This window comes from Ovis canadensis, chromosome 6 (genome assembly GCF_042477335.2).
Source record: "Ovis canadensis isolate MfBH-ARS-UI-01 breed Bighorn chromosome 6, ARS-UI_OviCan_v2, whole genome shotgun sequence".
Classification (NCBI taxonomy): Eukaryota; Metazoa; Chordata; class Mammalia; order Artiodactyla; family Bovidae; genus Ovis; species Ovis canadensis.
The window spans coordinates 58566496-58588396 of NC_091250.1; the positions used below are offsets into that span (position 1 = coordinate 58566496).

The 21901-nt window shown below is 39.6% G+C and overlaps 1 protein-coding gene across 1 annotated transcript in view; it reads left to right on the forward strand.

The window, feature by feature from the left end:
• LOC138442443 (cytosolic beta-glucosidase) overlaps positions 1 to 21901 on the forward strand; it is a 125258-nt gene that overhangs the window by 58779 nt on the left and 44578 nt on the right. The window contains exons 3-4 of the mRNA XM_069593785.1: positions 1084 to 1880; positions 3120 to 3243. Coding sequence (XP_069449886.1) covers positions 1084 to 1880; positions 3120 to 3243 — 921 coding nt within the window. The remainder of the gene's footprint in view (positions 1 to 1083; positions 1881 to 3119; positions 3244 to 21901) is intronic.

Sequence of the window (21901 nt, forward strand, 5' to 3'; positions counted from 1 at the left end):
TTGAGCACCACTGAAGAACTGATGCTTTCAAACAGTGCTGTTGGAGAAGACTCTTGAGAGTCCCTTGGACCGCAAGGAGATCAAACCAGCAATCCTAAAGGAAAACAATCCTGAATATTCATTTTAAGGAGTGAGGCTGAAGCTGAAGCCCCAATACTTTGGCTACCTGATGCAAAGAGCTGACTCACTGGAATAGATGCTGATGCTGGGAAAGATTGAAGGCAGAAGGGTATGACAGAGGATGCGATGGTTGGATGGCATCACAGACTTGATAGACAAGAGTTTGAGCAAGTTCCAGGAGATGGTGAAGGACATGGAAGCCTGGTGTGCTGCAGTCCATGTGGTGGCAAAGAGTTGGACATGACCGAGTGAGTGAGCGACAACAACAACAACAACAATTCTAGTGGAACTGAGTAAAAAGTCAAACATGCAAACAAGCAAAGAATAATTTCTTTTTAAAATATGAATATGTAAATTTAAAATTTTAATTTAAGTATAGTTGATTTACAATGCAATGTTAGTTTCAGATGTATGGCAAAGTGATTCAGTTACATATACATATATGTATTATATATGTATATAAGAACATATATATGTGTGTTTTATATATATATATATAAGAATATATATATTCTTTTTCAGATTCTTTTTCCTTAGAGACTATTGTTCCCTGGACTCTACAGTAGGTCCTTTCTGGTTATCTGTTTTATATAGAGTAGTATGTATATGTTAATCCCAAACTCCAAATTTATCCCCCCACCCAACAAATAAAATAATTTCAGTAAGTGTCCCATTGGCACAAAGTTACGTGATAGCAATCTGTCCAAATGAATCCCTTTCAGAATGTAACAGCTTCCCTAATTGTGTTACCCCATCACATTCTCTTGTCTCTGATCAGCCAGTCTTCCTTGGACTTCACGTTTTCTTCCAACCTTTAATTGATTATAGGTAGGAAGTTATGAAATTATTTTGGATTAAAGTTTTTTAGGAAATTGTTATTCCCAATCCTCTCCCAATCCTTATTTATTGTCAGCATAATGGAGATGACTTTTCTTCTCATACTTTCTTTTCTTTTTCTCCTAGGAATCAGCTATTATAATAAGATCATCGACGATTTGTTAGCAAATGGGGTCACACCCATCGTGACCCTCTACCACTTTGATTTGCCTCAGGCCTTGGAAGACCAAGGAGGTTGGCTCTCAGAAGCAATCATCGAATCCTTCGACAAATATGCCCGTTTTTGCTTCAGTACGTTTGGGGATCGAGTCAAGCAGTGGATCACCATAAATGAGCCTAATATTTTTGCTGTGATGGCATATGAGTTTGGTGTATTTCCTCCTGGTGTGCCTCATGTTGGAACTAAGGCTTATCAGGCAGCTCATAATTTGATTAAAGCTCATGCCAGATCCTGGCACAGCTATGATTCCTTATTCCGAAAAGAGCAGAAGGGCATGGTATCTCTATCAATTTTTGCTGGCTGGGCAGAACCAGCAGAGCCCTGCTCAGTGTCTGACCAGGAAGCAGTTAAAAGAGCCATGGCATTCCAGTTGGACTTCTTTGCTAAACCCATATTTATTGATGGCGATTATCCTGAAGTTGTCAAGTCTCAGGTTGCCCTCATGAGTAAAAAGCAGGGCTACTCATCATCACGGCTTCCAGAATTTACAGAAGAAGAGAAGAGGATGATCAAAGGCACTGCTGATTTCTTTGCTGTGCAGTATTACACAACTCGCTTAGTCAAGAACCAGGAGAACAGGAAAGGAGAACTGGGTTTACTCCAGGATGTGGAGGTTGAAGTTTTTCCAGACCCATCTTGGATAAGTTTGAATTGGGTCTGTGTGGTGCCGTGGGGAATACGTGAGCTACTGAAATACATTAAGGTAAATGCACTATGTGTTTGCATCCATGTGTACCCAAACGTGGAAAGAGGGGAAGATGGGCCTATGTCCATGTGTATAAAGACCTGAACAATGAATGCTTTAGGTAATAGCATATACATTTGTTGGCCTGGGAAGAGGTGGTTAGGATTTACATCAATGAAGGATAATTAGCTGATAGTAGTGTTAGTTGCTCAGTTGCCAACTCTGTGACCCCATGGGCTTTATGTAGCCTGCCGGGCTTCTCTGTCCGTAGAATTCTCCAGGCAAGAATACTGGAGTGGGGTTGCCATTCCCTTCTCCAGGGATTCTTCCTGACCCAGGGATCAAACCTGGGTCTCCTGAATTACAGGCAGATTCTTTATGGTCTGAGCCACCAGGGATAAAGGGCGTCAATGCCATAATTAGACTTAGGATTTGCTGTTAAATTCAATTGTAGCTACAGTAGTACCTTGGACATATTTTTCAGGCTGGGGTCACAATTGAGTTACTAAAAGGCATAATAGGGATTTGAAATAGCTGAATCCTTTCTGGGTCTCTGTTACACTGAATGGCATCTAGGTAGCTGAAATGAAAATTTTAAGTTATCAGTTTTTTAGGATTCCTGCTATCGGGTAGGGGGTGGGGAGAAGGCAATGGCACCCCACTCCAGTAGTCTTGCCTGGAAAATCCCATGGATGGAGGAGCCTGGTGGGCTGCGGTCCATTGGGTCACTAGGAATTGAACACGATTGAGTGACTTCACTTTCACTTTTCACTTTCATGCATTGGAGAAGGAAATGGCAACCCACTCCAGTGTTCTTGCCTGGAGAATCCCAGGGACAGGGGAGCCTGGTGGGCTGCTGTCTATGGGGTCGCACAGAGTCGGACATGACTGAAGCGACTTAGCAGCAGCAGCAGCTATCAGGGGAATAGAGAATATAGCTACTGGGGAGGGGGGGACCAAGGGGTTAAGGAGCAATGACAATCAGCAGATGCTGATGGAAGAAAGATATTTCTGTCTTCTCATTATAACAAGAGTCATTTGACTGTCTTCATGGATATTTGCACAGTTTTTCTTTTCCATTGTTAGTTATAAAAGGTCAGTGCGCGGAAAATTAAGTTAATAGGGTCAGTGCAATTTGATGAAAACTAGTTTTGGGGTTGTATCTTAGAGAAGATAGAGGGTAATGCACCTGATTTTATGAGATTTTTTTTTTCTCTTACATCTGTTTGGAATAAAACTTCTGCTTTCTCATTCCAGGATACGTATAATAACCCTGTAATTTACATCACTGAGAATGGGTTTCCCCAGGGTGACCCCACATCTTTTGATGACACTCAGCGCTGGGAGTATTTCAGACAGACATTTCAGGAACTGTTCAAAGGTACCATTTGAAATGATGAAAGATCAATTGTGCAAACTTGATATGGTTTTCCCATGTGCCTATTTGCATTCAGCAAAGACCAATGATTTTGAAAGCTGAAATTCATGTAAATCAGTGTAAAGCTATGTAATTAACAGAGGGGGGAGAAAAAAATATTTAGGAAAGAGGAAGGTGAAAATTTTGGCCTAGCTTCAACCTGCTGAAATTTAATCAAGTAAAAAGCGACAGTCTTCAGCATTTTGTGACTCCTGGGTGAAGGTGACATGAATAGAAGGAGTGGTGGCTGTTGGGAGAGAGCATTAGTTATTACACATAGATCAGCACTGACCAACTAGAGCATGCTTATTTGCATATTTTAATATCCTAACTCTCAAGAAATGAATTGGCAGAATTCTTAAAGGACCAAAATCAAGCATTTGTGTAATAAACTTTCAAGTGGTATGTGTCTTCAGTCAATGCATGTTTCATCTAAAGGGTAACCAAACAGCAGACTTTCTTTTTGCCATATAGAATCTGTGAATTTTATTTCAAGACAATATTGTTATTCTGGTAACTCCTTTTACCCAAAGGAATTCTTTTCATATTTGAAAACAAATGTGAAGGAATAATCTTTAGCTGGTAACACATATTTCTGCCTCAGTTAATTTCTCCCTTTTAGCTACCACTTGGAACACTGTTGCTTCATAAATTTAATTTCTCCTCCCTATAAAGAAATCATATCATAGCAACAAAATTCAATGAAAATGAGACTTTCAATTTCCTTTTTTTAAAAACCATGATAGGCAGTTATTTCTCCTCATTCTGTTTGAGAGGTCCTGGAATTATTCTTTCCAAACTAAATCAGTAATATACTGGAATCAGTGAGAGGAATTCTGGAAAGTGACACAAAGTGGTTTCTTTTCAAAACCTCAAATATATTGACTCAATTCCTCACCCATCCCTGGGGTTTATTGACAGAGGGCAATTGGATTTCTACAATTTTACACAGCAAAATCATTCTTTTGTGTTACACACCAAAAAGATTCATCCTTTGTGTGGGAATTCACCTTCTGATAAGAAAAGAAAATCTCTAGTTTTCTGAGATTCTTCCTGATTTCTCCCTGTAAATGACCCTGCTGTTGCTATTTAATCATTAAGTCATGTCTGACTTTTTGCGACCCCGTGGACTATAGTGCACCAAACTCTTCTGTTCATGGAATTTCCCAGGCAAGAATACTGGAATGGGTTATAAATGACTCTGCTCATAGTTAATACACCGATGTTCCCAACTTCACCTCGAGAGACAAGTGGGCTAGTTATGATCATCAGATTTATGGATGCCCTGGGGACCACAAAGGACTTGTTCAAAACTGTTCTGTGTATTTTAGCGAAAAAAGACAAAAAGTAGAAATTGTCTTTCTTCACTCCCATCTTGGTGCTCTGTTTAGTGCTAACATATAAGGACATTTCTTTGTTCTCTGAAGTCATTTTTAGGACTTTGTACAGTGCCTTAGATCTGCAACACTAAAAATTCACCAGTGGATCCTCAAACTAAGATAACTTAAAGATAGAAAGGTAATTGAAGGCAAAAGAAGAAAATGTGAGAAGATTTGGGTTTGTGACGGATAGGAGAGAAGATAAAGTTAGGAACAAAATCCCGCTTTTGAACTTATTGAATTCCTATTATACTGTTGAATTAATGTAAAAAGTGTGAACTTACATCATTAATTATTCACAGCATCTACATTCTCCTCTGATTCTTAACGTTATGATTTCTATTCTTTGTAATTAACAAATAATATTGTATTTTTTGAAAATATAGTTTTTCAAAATGTGTAGAAATCTACACATTGACCAAAAATGCTATAGTAAGTGTATCTATTCTGGACTGGATATAGTGATAGCTATCTCTCATATGTTGTTGTAGTGAACACCAATTCTCTCTTCTGCAATGAAACTCTTTTCTAATAACTAGTCCCTTTTCTTTCTAGGAAATACCCACCTTGCCCCTATTCTTAGACTTACCATAGGGATAGCTATGTAAGCAGAATAAACAACTGCTCTTTGTCAACAGATAATTGATCCATCTAGACGTAGGCACATGACGTGAGGTGGATCAACCCCAATTCTTCCCTGGGATTTAGAATTTGGACCAATCAGTTTGCTTGTCTCACCAAGGTGATGTAACTTTGTGGGCCATTGGTGGCTATGCTTTTCCATGTAAAGCTTAGGGGTAGTAAGAAGGTGGGTGGGGAACAGCTACCAGTGCACCCAGGGAAATGGAGACAAGAAACCAGGGAGAGATCAGGGGGACAGTTGTGCTTCTAATTCCAGTTTGTCTCAGACTCAGCTGCAAACATGTTTTTGAGAGACATTACTTTTACTTATAATTAAGTGCTCTTTCTGGTTCACCTGATTCTGATTGGATTTCCATCACTTGGAACAAAAAGAGTCTTAATTGATGCCATCACATTATTTTATTTTCAAGACAATGAGATGAGGTCATTGCTCCTATCTTACAGATGAGAAAACTGAGTTTCAAAGAGGCTAAGTCATTTGCTCAAGATCACAAAGTTACTAAGTAGTATTTGCTGGAACAAGGCAGAATGTGTATAGTATTATTATTACTACCACTATTTTGGTGTTTGATAGGATCCCTGAGTCCAGGGCTTTCTGACTCAGAGCACTTGCTTGTCCCACCACACTTCTAGAAACTTTGCCTCACGTTTGGGGGTCCTGGGCTTGCATAAATTCTTTGAAAGAGTTTCAGGCTGCCTCTGCAGGAGCCAGCAGGTCCTATGACCTTGGACGAAGCTCAGATGCCACATATCCTGCCTCTCAGCAGAGGAAGGGAGCTGAAGTAACTGATCAATTTCCTGAGACTCCTCCAAGGTAATGCCGATGATCTTGACTGGCGAGCACTTTACTGGGAAGAACCACCCTGTGAGCGATTAAAAGCAATAACAAGCCGAGGAAGATATTTGTGGGAAGCACGGCAGGTGAGAGGCCACCAGAACCCAGGGAGTCAGATGGATGATGGCTTTGTGATTCTCAGGAACAAAGCCTTCCCTCCCACATCATGTGTATGGACAGGCACATAATGACGCTATAGTTGGATCAATGGCGTCTGCCTGAAGGCCTTACTAATCTCGTCAGGTAAAATCCCACAGCAATTAATTGAGCTGTAAAAAGAAAGCTAATGTTTCTATTTCCTTATGAGAAAAGGAGAAAAAAAAAAAAGAGGAAAATGTCATTTCAGGGAAAAAAAGGGAGAAATCAGTGAATGCGTTTTTAATCACTGCATTATTTAAATGCCTTTAAACAGGTTTTATTTTAATTAATGTAGATATGAATAAGAGAAAAGCAACACAGTAGAGACACAAAAACTTGAAATGATATATAACTGGGCTTGTATTCCAGGTCCAGTTATTCAACTAGGGGCACATGATTCAACCTCCCAAACTCTCAGTTTGTTCATCTAAGAAATGGGGTAATGCTTTCCCTGTCAGAGTTGTAAAAATTTCATTTAATAAGCTATTGTGCTAAACACCCCAAGCAATTGCCTGGCACGTAGTAAGCCCTCAAGCAATGGTAATAACTGTTATCATTGCCAAATGTGCACTTTTAAGAATATATCTATCGACCCAAGTTATTTTCCTTACTATTTAAAAAACAGAATCTCAGGACATTAAAAAAAAAATTTCTATCCCCCTTCATGTCTCTAAGTTATGACAGAACATTCCCTGCCAAGTCTGCAATTTTTCCATCATTTTTTCTGGGAAACTTCCTGATGAATGCTGGTAGCGTTGGCCCTCTGGCTATTTACGATTGAATCCTGTGGAGGACCTAGCAGCCAGGACCTCCCTCCATTCATTACTTCCTTTGGAGAGGTTGCCACATTAAGTGAAATATCAAATAATTGGCAACAGAAACAACTATTAAATAACTGGGTAGCTGGTATTGTTCTGTCACAGGGATTTTTGTAAAAACTCAAGAAGCAGTAATCTTCAAAGCGTTAGGCTATTATCACATGATTTGAATCTATTATATTCATAAAATTTACACCAGTCTTGGCTGCTCTGGTGCCAGTAGGCAAGTTTAAGTCTATATATTGTTATTGTTCAGTTACTCAGTTGTGTCTGACCCTTTGTGACCCCATGGCCTGCAGCACACCAGTCTTCTGTGTCCTTCACTAACTCCCAGAGTTTGCTCAAACTCATGTCCATTGAGTCAGTGATGCCATCCAATCATCTCATCCTCTGTGTACCTTTCTCCTCCTGCCTTCAATCTTTCCCAGCATCAGGCTCTTTTCCAATGAGTTGGCTCTTCGCATCACTTGGCCAAAGTATTAGAGCTTCAGCTTCAGCACCAGTCCTTCCAATGAATATTGAGGGTTAATTTCCTTTATGATTGACTAGTTTGATCTCCTTGCTGTCCAATGGACTCTCAAGAGCCTTCTCCAACACCATAGTTTGAAAGCATCAATTCTTTGGTGGCACTCAGCCTTCTTTATGGTCCAACTGTCACATTCATAGGCCTTCCCTGGTGGCTCAGAAGATGTCACATTCATACATGACTACTGGAAAAATCATAGCTTTGACTATATAGACCTTTATTGGCAAAGTGATGTGTTTGCTTTTTAATACATTATCTAGGTTTGTCATAGCTTTTTTTCTAAGGAGCAAGCGTCTTTTAATTTCTTGTATATAAAGTCTATATATCAGTTCAGTTCAGTTCAGTCACTCAGTTATGTCCGATTCTTTGCGACCCCATGAATCGCAGTACGCCAGGCCTCCCTGTTCATCACCAACTCCCGGAGTTCACTCAGACTCACGTTCATCGAATCAGTGCTGCCATCCAGCCATCTCATCCTCTGTCATCCCCTTCTCCTCCTGCCCTCAATCCCTCCCAGCATCAGAGTCTCTTCCAATGAGTCAACTCTTGGCATGAGGTGGCCAAAGTACTGGAGTTTCAGCTTTAGCATCATTCCTTCCAAAGAAATCCCAGGGCTGATCTCCTTCAGAATGGACTGGTTGGATCTCCTTGCAGTCCAAGGGACTCTCAAGAGTCTTCTCCAACACCACAGTTCAAAAGCATCAGTTCTTCGGCGCTTAGCCTTCTTCACAGTCCAACTCTCACATCCATACATGACTACTGGTATAGTCACACATAAATGAAAGTGAAAGTCGCTCAGTTGTGTCCGACTCTTTGCGACCCCATGGACTATACAGTCCATGGAATTCTCCAGGCCAGAATACTGGAGTGGGTAGCCTTTGCCTTCTCCAGGGGATTTTCCTAACCCAGGGATTGAACCCAGGTCTCCCGCCTTGCAGGAGGATTCTTTACCAACTGAGCCACAAGGGAAGCCCAAGAATACATAAAGGGACACCTTAATAATCTGGATGCTGAGGGGGTGAGAAAGTGTGAGAAACCAGGCAAGTTATTCTCAATGGGTGATACTGGACCCATGCTGTAAACTCTCCTAAAAGCGGATTTCAGTTGAGTTCAACCTCTTCCCAGCACCTACTGAACCTGTGCCTCCCTGTGGCTTGGCTCTCAGTCTTTCCTCAATTGAAATGTCATGGTCTTCACCTTCTTCCTGGCCCAATCCTGTTGTCTGGAGAAGATAGCTAGCTTGAAGTCAGGCAAGATACAGGTTTGAAACTTGGTTCTTCCACTTCAAGTTCAGTGATTTTGGGGGGAATTCTTAAACAAACAACACTTCAGTCATTAAATCTTTAAATAAGGATAATAAAAATATCTGTCTTCTAAAGCATGATGGAAAATGAACACAATAATGCTTATAAAGCCTAAATACAGAGTCTGGCATGTTATGAAAGATTCCATAAGTGACAGTTAATTTTGGGAGGGGAATATCTCTGCATCCTTCGAGAGTTGGAGCTGTGTCTTTTTTATAATTATATCTTCAGCCCCAAGCACTGTTTCTGTCATGAAGTAGCTTTCTACACGTTTGTCGAATTTGGTTGTGTCTTTCAGAGAAGAGTTAGTCAATGGATAATGAGAAATAAATAATGAAATGAAATGATTGGGAACTGTATTTCCTTTTTTTAAAGAAATATACCCCACATGGGAAAAAAATGCAGCCTTCTGGAAAGTTTCTGAGCCAGCCCAACTTTCCAATGAGATCCATGCCTGAGTTAGCACAGCGGTAGATGATTGCAGAGAAGGTTTGTTAATGACCAGCTTTAGGCTTTTAATGACAAAACCCCTCAGCAAGATGTCATCGAAGTTATTGAAGACTTCACTGAAAGTGTTGAAGCTGATGCATTGTAACAAGAAGGTTATAAATCTTGCAGCTTGAGTATACCACCAAGATAGGATGCTGAGCTCAGAATCACCCTGCTGTTGTCTGTCAGCATTCTCCCTCCCTCCCTTCCAGCGGAGGAGAAATACATCCATTTCCCAAAGTGGTACAGACCTGGCAGCCACCTGCCTATGTCAATTTCAGATTGCAGAGGCCCATTTAACTGGACAAAATGTGTTAAGCACCTGTGTTTTTCTAAATGTGTGTTAAAAAATATCCTAAGAATTAAGGAAAGGGCTCAAAGTTTGACACATTGACCTTTTGGAAAAACGAACCAATTAAAAATCCATTGCAAGCTCAGAATAGAGACTCAATTACCTGAATATAGAGTCCCACTTCACATTTATTGTTTTATTGCTTCTCAAGATAAACCTTTGTCAACTCAGCCCCATGGAGCAGTTCATCTCATAGCTCATGGAGAACTCACAGCTTTGGGTACGTGCAGGTTGGGATGTCAGATGCACTTGGTACTATTACTCCTGGCAGGACTGAATGGAGCCTGTGAAGAGGAGTCAAGGTCAGAATAGAGAAGGAAGAATGAGATTCAAAGGCTGTTCACAGAATTGTTTGAGCATGCTAGTGTATAGACTTGTGGAATTTGAAAAGTCATGAAGAAAACAATTTCCACTATATTTGTATCCCACCAGTCTACAAGGCTACAGGGCTTCCCTGGTGAGTCAGAGGTAAAGAATCTGCCCGCAGTGCAGAAGATACAGGTTTGCTAACTGGACTGGGAAGATCCCCTGGAGAAAGAAATGAAAACCTGCTCCAGTGTTCTTGCCTGGAAAATCCCATGGACAAAGGAGCCTGGAGGGCTGCAGTCCGTGGGATCACAAGAGTTGGATATGACCTAACGACTAAACCACCACCAATCTACATACTCAGACTACTCATCAACTCAGAAAATCAAAGATTATAGAGTAAACCTTGAAGAGAAACATGCCAGATGATTGTCCCCTATTGCTTCTCCCCTACTTCTGTTCAGTAGCCTGCTTGTCGTCCCTCTCCCATATGAAGGGTAGAAGAGTAGAAAGTCCGAAGAGTCTGGAGAGAGAAGACTAAGTCTTGTGTTCTAGGGGTGTGCCTTTGGGGAAGTCCTCATTAGGACTCTCTGAATGTCAACTTCCTCATCTGTTAAATGAGACTGATGTTAATTGCCATTCTGCCTAACTCAAAGTCAGTTGTGAAAATAAATTTATGTATCCATATGCCCAGAACACCTTAAAATGTTAGATATTAGTTTTATATTTGATATAGTTACTTTATGCCTTTAAGGATATCAACCACTCTGGCTAAAATACATAATCTGGACCTTCATACTCTCCACTGCAAAGGGAAGGGTTTGGTGCTCATTATCCATATCCTATCTCAGAATCTATGGTTTTTATTTTCTTGCATGTTTCTGAAGGCCTATGATAGTAGGATCAGTTCAGGGGTTTGAGAGAACGTGTTCTACGACCAAGTGACTGGTGTGGTGCTTGACAGAGTTCAAAATCACTCAGACACAGACACAGACACACAAACATACAGACACACAGACACACACACAGACACAGACACACACACAGACACACACACACACACACACACACACTGCCATTGTTGAGCTACTTCATTAGACTTGACCCAAGTGAGACCATACTGATATGATGAGGGACATACGCGACTTAGCAGGCACACCCTCTTTGAGACTTAGAACCTGGTACATCTGCTTCCTGGAAGCAGGTTTCAAGGAGTTTCCCTGTGAGCAGCAGCTCAGGCACACATCAGAGAATCTGCCCTTGTGCTTCCTGATTAGAAACCATTCTTTATCTTCTGTTCCCATAGCATTCTCTGCCCCTACAGAGAAGTCCCTTGGACTTCTTTTTAATTCAGTTCCAACTGCTTCAAGGGGGTGATTACTTAAGGTCCTCCACTACCTCATACCCAGTGAATTTTATACGACTATACAGTCTTTAAAAATTTTTATTTAGATGATTCTAAACTCACGCTCCATTGTTAGGGCAGCCTGTCCAGTAGTTTTCGTACTGATGTAGCAGCAAACAGAAGTGCAATTGCATTTTTATAGCTGTAAAAGATCTGTAAAATAAAGTATAATTTGTCTGAAGAAGACTTATCTTTCCAAAATAAGGAACAGAGAGTCAATAGAATCTCAAAAGGGGGACAAAAGGAAGGATTTGGTAATACTTTTAAAATGAAAACCCAGTGGCTCAAGCAGTAAGGAATCTGCTTGCAATGCGGGAGATACAGGAGATGTGCGTTCTATCCCTGAGTTGGGAAGATCCCCTGGAGGAGAATGTAGCAAGCCATTCTAGTGTTCTTATCTGGAGAATCATGTGGACAGAGGAGTCTGGAGGGCTACTACAGTCTATAGGGTCTCAGAGTCAGACATGACTGAACACACACATGCTTTAAATGAAACATAACTGAGATATAACATTGTTTAAGGTGTATACCACATTGATTTGGTGGCTCAGAGGTTAAAGCGTTTGCCTGCAATGCAGGAGACCTGGGTTCGATCCCTGGGTCAGGGAAGATCCCCTGGAAAAGGAAATGGCAACCCGCTCCAGTATTCTTGCCTGGAGAATCCCACGGACGGAGGAGCCTGGTGGGCTACAGTCCACGGGGTCGCAAAGAGTCGGACATGACTGAGCAACTTCACTTTCACTTTTATATATTATAGTATCATTACAAGCTTAGTGTTAGCTAGCACCTCTATTATGTTACAGAATTATCATTTCCTTTTTTTTGGTTGTAGAAACAATTAAGATCTAGTCTCTTAACAACTTTAAGGTTTATAATACTGTCTTGTTGACTATAATCATTATACTGTGCATTAGTTCCTCAGAACTTATTTACCTTTTAGTTCGCAGTTTGTACCCTTAAGCAACATCTCTCTTAACTCCCAGACTCTGGTAACCACCATTCTACTCTCTGTTTTTACAAGTTTGGCTTTTTTAGATTCCATAAGAAAGTGATTTTATACAATATTTGTATTTTTCTAACTTTTCACTTAGCTTCATGCCCTCAAATTCCATCCATGTTGTTACAAATGGCAGGATTTCTTTTCCTTCGTCTCACAGTTCATTGTGTGTGTGTGTGTGTGTATACTGCAACTTCACTATTATTCACTCATCTGTTGATCATTTTCTGATGGACATTTAGGTTGTCTCCATATCTTGGTTATTGTGAATAATGCTGCAACAAACAAATAAACATAGGAGTTCATATATCTCTTGGTTATCATCAAGGAAACAGGGGATAAGCATTGAGGAGGATGTGGAGATAAGAGAACTCTTGTACACTGTTGGTAGGAATGTAAATTGATTCAGCCACCATGGAAAACAGTAGGGAGGCTCCTGAAAAAGTTAAAAATAGAACCGTATGATCCAGCAAAATCCACGTCAGAGTATATATCCAAAGGAAATGGAAATGAGTTTGAAGAGATGATGACTTTTCTCACCTGTTCAGGGAGAGAGCAATGCTGGAATATTCAGGTGTCGAGCGGAGTCTTGAAAGTGGGAGAAGGTGCAAGTCTCAGGTTTTCCCCGGGCCCAGGTGATGTGGACCTCCACGTGTCTGCCTACATTAGCTCTTGTTTCCTGATCTGCAAAATAACCTGATTACTACCTGGCTTCTTAGTTATCTAAGAACTTACTTTGGAACATGGTAAGTAGAATTTCTTAGTGTGACTGGCAGGGGATGTCTTGGTAACTGTGTAAAGACGCATTCCGTTGGACAGCTGTGGGCTCTTGGAAAGAAGAGAAAGAAGTGCACGGCCAGGTGTTAGCCATTCCTACTCAGGGAACTTTCGGAGTTTTCCAAATCTTGGAAGAGGATATTCCTCACTATGAATTATTATTCTGACATTATGTCTTGTAAATCAAAGTCTTGCGAGTTCAGCAGTGGGTATTAACTCTGGGTACACTGAGAAAATGAGTCTCTGGATTTGCAGCATTGCTAATTAGACCTTAAGCAGTGTTAATCTCACCTATGGTCTGGTCTTATCTGTTTATAACTTCAACATATGCTGGACAGTTGCTCTATATTTATTATATAACTTTGAGATTGCTTATGCTGGACATGTTTTCTATAGTGACATAAATATGGTTTCTGACAACTTTCCCAGGCTTGTAATTGGATAAATTATTGATTAACTACATTATATGTATATATATATATATATATATATATATATATATTCCAATAGAGAGCTTGACACTGTATGTAAGAAAATCAACAATATTATGAAAGAAATATTAAACACTGATACTGTAGCTGATTCATAGGATCCTTGCACAACCGTAGCCCTGTAACAAATATTCGTTAAATAAGATGATTGAATAGATGGAACTTGAGAAACACTTTGATTCTTGAAGACAGTGCCTACTATAATCCTTGAAGGAAGAAAGCCAGTTTTATAAGAAAATGGAAGTTTTTAAAAGGTATAAACACTCAGAGGCAGGAACAGGAACAGGAACGTTGCTCAGTCGTGTCCGACTCTTTGCGACCCCGTGGACTGTAGCCTACCAGGCTCCTCTGTCCATGGGATTTTCCAGGCAAGAGTACTGGAGTGGATTATCTCCAGTGGATCTTTCCGACCCAGGGATCGAACCTGGGTCTCCTGCATTGTAGACAGACGCTTTACAGTCTGAGCCACCAGGGAAGTCAGAGGCAGGAAGAGTATATAGTAAACTTTAAATCACCATTTTTTTTACAGACAAATTTCTGACCAGAACACAGTTTTGGAGTTTTGAGCTCCATACTTAGCATTCTGTAAATGCTCAGTAAACATTTAATGAGTGACTAGGAGATTGAGTCTAGATTAGTAGGAGAAATGAATTACTCCTGGGAATTACAATGAAGTATTAGATTTATTCCACCATTTTGCTTTTTAAGAAAATTTTGAAGAAATGCTAGATTGTTTTTTACTGTTCTTTAGACAATTTTCATGCATTGGTATTATGCATGGGTGCTAATTATACCCCTTTGATATTAAACTTGACTTTGTTGTGACAGTAATTGAAATCTATGCTAAATTTTTTTTGACCTTTCTTTTCTATAAGTATACTTCACCTCACTGTGCCTCAGTTTCTTCATTTGAAGAACAAAAGGGGTGAACTAACTATTCATTTGGGATCCTTTCAGTTTAAGAATTATGTGACCCTCCAAATATTCTTTCTAAGCGTGTATGTCAAGGATCATATTTTATAAGAACTCTTGGTAATTTCTTAGGCTATAAAATTAAGTCTAAGGAATTATAATTAATAGTCTTTAAAAAAGAACTTTCTTCATTCTTCTTATCCAGCTACTTAATTTGAAATGTGAGCACCTTTTTTATCTGGACATAAAATTAGCCCTTGCTCTTCAATGAACTGTTTCTATTGATATTGATTCAGTTCCAGGTAACATTTTCTTGACCTTCAGTCTGGGTGTTTCCTCTTTTATTCATTCATATTGAAAATGAACCTTACTTTACTTCCCCTGAGAAAGTTATCCCTTGGAGTTCAGAATCAGAAGGGTGACCTCAGATTCAAGTTTAACAAAGTTACTGTGGAGGGAATAAAATCTCAGAGAGGAAATTGAATGAGCAAATCAGTTCAAAGCATTAGAGTAAAATTCCCAACTGAACAGCTCCACGGCAGTTACAATCACGAGCAGTGAAATCACCTTTCAAAACACGATCATGGCAAGCACCACCTAATCTATCAAGTTTTAAGACAGTTAAGTATGATTTTCAAGCTTCGCTATAAATGTGTAATTTAATTCAGTTAGGCAGTGCAGTAATTTTAACTTTCTTTAAATTTTACTTGAGGATGAAACTTTTGTCTCTGGGCAAGATCCTGATTTAGAAGGAAGGATCAAATTTCAGAATTACCTTCCCACCATAATTCTGTGTGCTACTTCATATATGTGAAGTCTGTTTTGCTATTCTGAACTTTTGAGCAAAGAGCTAACTCTGGTCAGGGATCCTCTGACCCGAAGTTACTGTTTAGGTAGGATTTTCTTCAACATGATGGAAATATCAGTGTGGTGCAAGAGATGAAAATAGTTTCTTTTGGAATAGAAAGTAACTCTTAAGGCTTATCTGGAAATGCTATATGGAGAGGAGGGGAGGAAGGCCAGCCTCTTTGATGAGGGTCATCTCAGAACTGCCAAGTCTCCTGGGTGTGAATGGGATTAGCTAATGAAACAGTATCATGGCCAGAGATGATTCCCTCCACTTCCAAAGTTCAGCCACTTTCCCCCCTTGTTTGTGAAATTCTATTATGGGAGTTACTGCCTGTTTTAGAGATAAGTGAAACCATTGTGGGTGGAGGAACAGAAGGCATTTGAACCCAGCAGAATTTTAATTGGTGCTTGTGAATACAGGTGAACGAGAAGCCATAAATGTCTCAGGTGAAATTGTGAACGGTTTGGGATGCAAAAGTAGATGATGGGAGAAGGGATGTATCACATCTGTTGATGAAATAACTCTTTTCTTCCATCACAGATTGAATTCATTTCCTTTATAGATGTAAATTCAGCCCAAAGACTTTAAATAATTTTAAATGTTCTTTTATGAAAGTGAAAGTCACTCAGTCATGTCTGACTCTTTGTGACCCCATGGACTGCAGCCTGCTAGGCTCCTCTGTCCATGGAATTCTCCAGGCAAGAATACTGGAGTGGGTAGCCATACCCTTCTGCAAGGAATCTTCCCAACCCAGGGATCAAACCCAGGTCTCTCACATTGCAGGTGGATTCTTTACCATCTCAGTCAAGTCAAATATGTTTCACAGTTAAATATGTGTGGATTAATACAGAAATTAGGTCATTGCATAATATGTGAGTAAATGAGTGTATATTAAGTATATACATTTATTGGTAAATCATTTTGTTCTGTGGCTGAGGCTATGCTAATTTAGTCCAAAGATGTTTGAGTTATATTCTTGAGGCTTTGAATGAGCAGTTGGCCTTTTATTAAAAAAAAATTCTACAAAAATATTTCATGGCCAAAGTTTTCTGCCATTATGAATACATGGTAGCTATCTCAAGAATGGTTCAGAAGAATTCTTCAGCATGTCTGGAAAAATGAACAATCTGACCCACTGACTATGCTTAAGTTTTATGCATACAAGCAGTAAATTTTATGAATACTTTTATGCAATACCTTGCTTGAAACAGTGAAAGAGCATATTCCTTAAAGACACAGTTCTGCCCTCAAAACCTGGATCTGACACTCTTTCCTGTTGTGTACCCTTGGACAAGTTATTTTAACTCATGAATTTCAGTTCATCATCTGTGAAATTTTATTTTTGGTGAGGATTAATGATATACTTCATATCCTAGAAAAATGCTTGGCACATAACTCCCCCAAATCATAATGAATGCAGTGAATTCTTTCTACCCAGCATCTATTAACCAGGATTTTAGAAAAACTGTGACTTCCTGCACAGTCATCAAGCACTGATAATTTATGCTTTTCTTGATGACCCTGAAATGCATTCTGAATAATTAGAGAAAGATTAAATTATAATCACTTTAGTTTCAGTGTTAAGTGTATTTTAATTTATTCTCATTCTTTAAAAATTTGTAATGCTTCTGCATGTGGTAACAATTAACGGAAAATATTTGATTAGCTGGAGCACTCTATTTCCTGACTATCTAACTAATAACAAATTTATTGTATGTTGCTGGAACCCAATCTCTTTATGGATCAACTGGGCATTTGCTGTGTGAGTTCACTTCGCACAGGCCTTATATCCATTCTCAAAGTCAGTGTGTTGATGTTACTCCCTGGTGGAAATTATAGAACTAACCTTTAAATATTCTCAAACAATAGTCTGAGTCTACACAAGGCTCTTTGTGTGTTTTTGATCACAAGCTCATAATACTGGTCATCCAATCTGATTTTGTGCAGATGAGTAACTAAATCTTCTCACCTGGAGGACTGTCCGTTCTTTTTCTGTGGATTTCTAGAGATGGGCACCTCAACTGACATTAGTATTCAACCCGTCTTGGTGTTTCGTCAACCTTTATTTTTATCCAATTATGTTTTAGACTTGTCTTCACCTGACTTTTTTAGGCTACATAACCCTTCTGCAGCCATGAAATTAAAAGACACTTACTCTTTGGAAGAAAAGTTATGACCAACCTAGACAGCATATCAAAAAGCAGAGACATTACTTTGCCAACAAAGGTCCATCTAGTCAAGGCTATGGTTTTCCAGTGGTCATATATGGATGTGAGAGTTGGACTGTGAAGAAAGCTGAGTGCCAAAGAATTGATGCTTTTGAACTGTGGTGTTGGAGAAGACTGTTGAGAGTCTCATGGACTGCAAGGAGATCCAACCAGTCCATTCGAAAGGAGATCAATCCTAGGTGTTCTTTGGAAGAAATGATGCTAAAGCTGAAACTCCAGTACTTTGGCCACCTCATGTGAAGAGTTGACTCATTGGAAAAGACTGATACTGGGAGGGATTGGGGGCAGGAGGAAAAGGACAGAGGATGAGATGGCTGGATGGCATCACCGACTTGATGGATGTGAGTTTGAGTGAACTCCGGGAGTTGGTGATGGACAGGGAGGCCTGGCGTGCTGTGATTCATGGGGTCACAAAGAGTCGGACACAACTGAGCGACTGAACTGAACTGAACTGAGCTTTCCTGATGAAAACTTTACTATGCATTTAATCATTTTTGTGGTTATTCTTTGAACTTTTCACATTTCTTCCATTTTTATCTTCCCCCATGTAATATCATGTGCTGCTTTAAAAGATGGCCTAACAACTGTCTTAAGAATTTATCAATGTATTGTTTCTTTGTGATGGTAGATTTACAGGCAAGCAGACTGATTTTAGAGATTTAGTTGATCACCATAGAACATAATATTCATCTGTCCTCCTCTGTCTGGCCTCGTATTGCCTTACTTTAAGTATCTGCCTTGGCCTGAAATTGCCTCTTCCAATTGACAGTCTTTTCCCCCACAGTATCCTCTACATCCCAGCTGACACTCCCAGGGCTATCAGTGACACTCCCAGGGCTGTGAGTACAGTGGCGGCTGCAGAAGGAGGTGGATTGTTTCCTTTAAATGAGGAACAAGGACAGGGTAGCTGGTGAAGAGATGATTTTGTTTTCCAAGATCAGGCAACTCTTGGCCCTGGTGGAAAGCCAGGACTGGTGAGGGTGCTCCTGTCAACGTATAGGATCTTCCTTGATGCTGTCTGGGTACATGCTCAGTGAAGACAGGGAGCCTGGGTGCATACCCAGGAAGCAACAGTTAGCACTCTAAGCCTGCGCTGTCTCTGAGACTACTCTCACTAGGTAACATTTTTTCCTTGTTATATAGACATGTGTTAAAAGCAGGCAATTTGATGGGAATGCTGTCATTGTTTCTCTAGCCACAGCAGTTATATCTGTTTGACTATTGCAAACATGTTTCATGTTTGACAGACCGTACTTACATGACTGGGCTATGTTGAATCTTCTGGGAGCGACAGTTTTGAACTTTGGTATATTAGAATGATCAGCTGCAATGTTTTATTGAGGAGACTTCTTTAAGAAATGTGAAATCTTCAGAAGAACAGTATCCGATCTCCTTGTCAGAACAAATAAATTTATCTTAATATAAAAAGTTATCTTTACTAGATTTTTGTACCACAAATGTGGTATTGAGTATCTGTATATTGGTTAGTAGTTGAGGGAAATTTATATTATGTTTCTTATTCTTTAATTTAGAATTTTTCTGTTCAATTATAATTGACATATAACATTATATTAGTCCCAGGTATACAATATAATGATTCAATATTTGTATATATTGTGAAAATGAGTCTATTGTGTTTTAACTTTTGACATTCCTAATGCTGGATTCTCTTATAAATATGGGTAATTGCATTCAATCTGAGTCATTTATTGCTTTCATTTTATTTAAGGGAGATTTGCTTCTTTAGAAAATCATCTTTTTTTGTATTTCTATTTTAAAAAGCATTTTTGAATAATATAAACACTGTTAAATCTTGGTTATTCAGAGAATAACGGTAGGGAGGACAGTTAGATGTCAGTTTAACTTGTTGAGAGGTATTAATTTTTGTCAATTATTGAAGATAGGCCATTTTATTACATTCAGGTTCTTGATGAAAAGAAATGCCAGCTAGCAAGTCAGAAACAGGAGGGAAAGGGAGACTACAAATGTTCTGAACATAGATGTTGACTGGAAAGCTTGAAAACTGGCCCATAGCTTTCTGACATCAGGGTTAAAGGGGATTCACCATTCGCTGTATAAGTAGTGTTCAGATTGTGTGCTCTGGAGCCCTGGGTACTGTGGAGATATCTTTGGGGACTCTGTTAGGTTGCATTGAGAGAAGGTGAGAAATTAGGGCTCTGGGGCACCTCAGCTTTCATTGGGTATATATATTAGAAATCCATAAAAATTTTCATTTGAAAGGAAGACTCTGTTGCTAAAAAAAGAAAAAGTGGAAAGCCACTGACTAATAGGGATCTCATTATCAGAGGGGAAGAAGCATAGTAGCTCCTTTGGGGAAATGAAGCCTCACTTCTTTTCTCTTTCACTTAAAGAAAAAAAGATACTTCAAGCGTACCGAAAAAAATACAAGTATCCATACAACTATGACCTAGATTTAACAAATATTAATATTTTGCCACATATATTTTACATGAAAAAGATATGATTGACCCAGGTGAGGCCCTTTTGTGCCCTTCTTAAATTGCCTTTCTTCCATACCTCACCTGGGATAACCCTGATCCTGAAAATGATAGACATCAAATTGCACATTAGATGTACATTTTGCTACAAAATGCATGGACCCATAACCTATTTGTATATTGTTTGTGCATCTTAGTATTTATATAAATGGTGTCATAATAGCTGCTTTCAACATTACATTTTTTAAGGTTTATCCATGTTGATACTTTTTAGCTTGAATTCATCTTTTAAATGGCACTGTGATATTCTGATATGTGATCAGACCTCATTTAATATCCATTTGCTTGTTGATAGATCTTTGGGGTCAAAATGATGGATTTTTTCTCACTTTTATAAACAGTGCTGCACTGAATGTCACTGAGTAGCTCATATGTTGTCTTTTTTTTAAAATTAATTTATTTTTGGAGTAGCTCATATGTTTGAAAGGCATTTCCGACATGAGGGTTTATGAAGCAGTCCCACATTTAGCCCCTGTGGTATCTTTGTACCATATAGAATGAGGCTCCCTTCCCTCAAAACATTGTTAGGAAAACGTTGATCACAAAGACTAAACAAATCTACAGTGGCTTTCTGTCAAGGGTGTTTTCTAGAGCTGTGTGCAGTACAATCTGCATAATTGTAAGCAGCAGTCTTGAATGTTGGGGATGCTCTAAGTATGAAAAAGGGTATACAGAGTTGCGTGAATTCATGCCCTTGCAGGTTAGCAACTGGAATCTAAATAGATTCATGCTTGATATTTACTCAAGGTAATTCCAACTAAAGGTAGCGGCTGGGGAATTGTGTCTTCTTTGGAGATTTTTGTTGTTGTTGCTCAGTCACCAAGTCTGATTCTTCATGACCGTGGACTGCTGCATGCCAGGCTTCCCGGTCCCTTACCATCGCCTGGAGTTTGCCCAAGTTCATGTCCAGTGAATTGATAATGCCATCCAACCATCTCATCCTCTATCACCCTCTTCTCCTCTTTGGAGATAATATGTGGAAAATGGAGAACACCAGAAGATGTACAAGGCTTTTGCTGGACTGGTGGTTGGGCCAAGCAATAACGTGAGGAGTCATTACCCATATTTCCCCCTTTCCAGAATAATGCCCTCAAGCCCCTTCTATGTAAACACATATACAGTGCAGGCTTCATCTGCTAAGTCAATGGTATGCTACTAAGGAAGGCAAGTTGTGTAGGGAAGGTGTATCTGTGGTTGCTTCTGGAAAGGAAGTTTGACTTGTATTGGGCTGAAGGTACCAAGCTGTGAAGCTCCCACTGGGGCTGGTGCTACAAGTATCAATACACTGCAATGCGTTCATCTAGAGTCCCTTTGGTTCTCACTAGGTAGCTTTGCCTGGAGAGGAAAACAGCCCCACAACAGGCAGTATGAGGTCCCCTCTGTTATTGATGGGAGTTTAGTAGGGGAGGAATTCTGCCTAGCTTTGGAAACCTTGCAAGTGTGTTATCTGCTTTGCAAAGTCCTTGTAATTATTCTTGTTTCCTTTTTTGAAAAAAAATTAGAGGCTAATTAACAGTATTGTGATTAATTTTGCCATACATCAACATGAATCAGTCATAGGTATACACGTATCTTCTCCCTCTTGAATCCCCTTCCTACCTCCCTCCCATCCCAGCCCTCTGTGTTGTCACAGAGCGCTGGCTTTGGGTTCCCT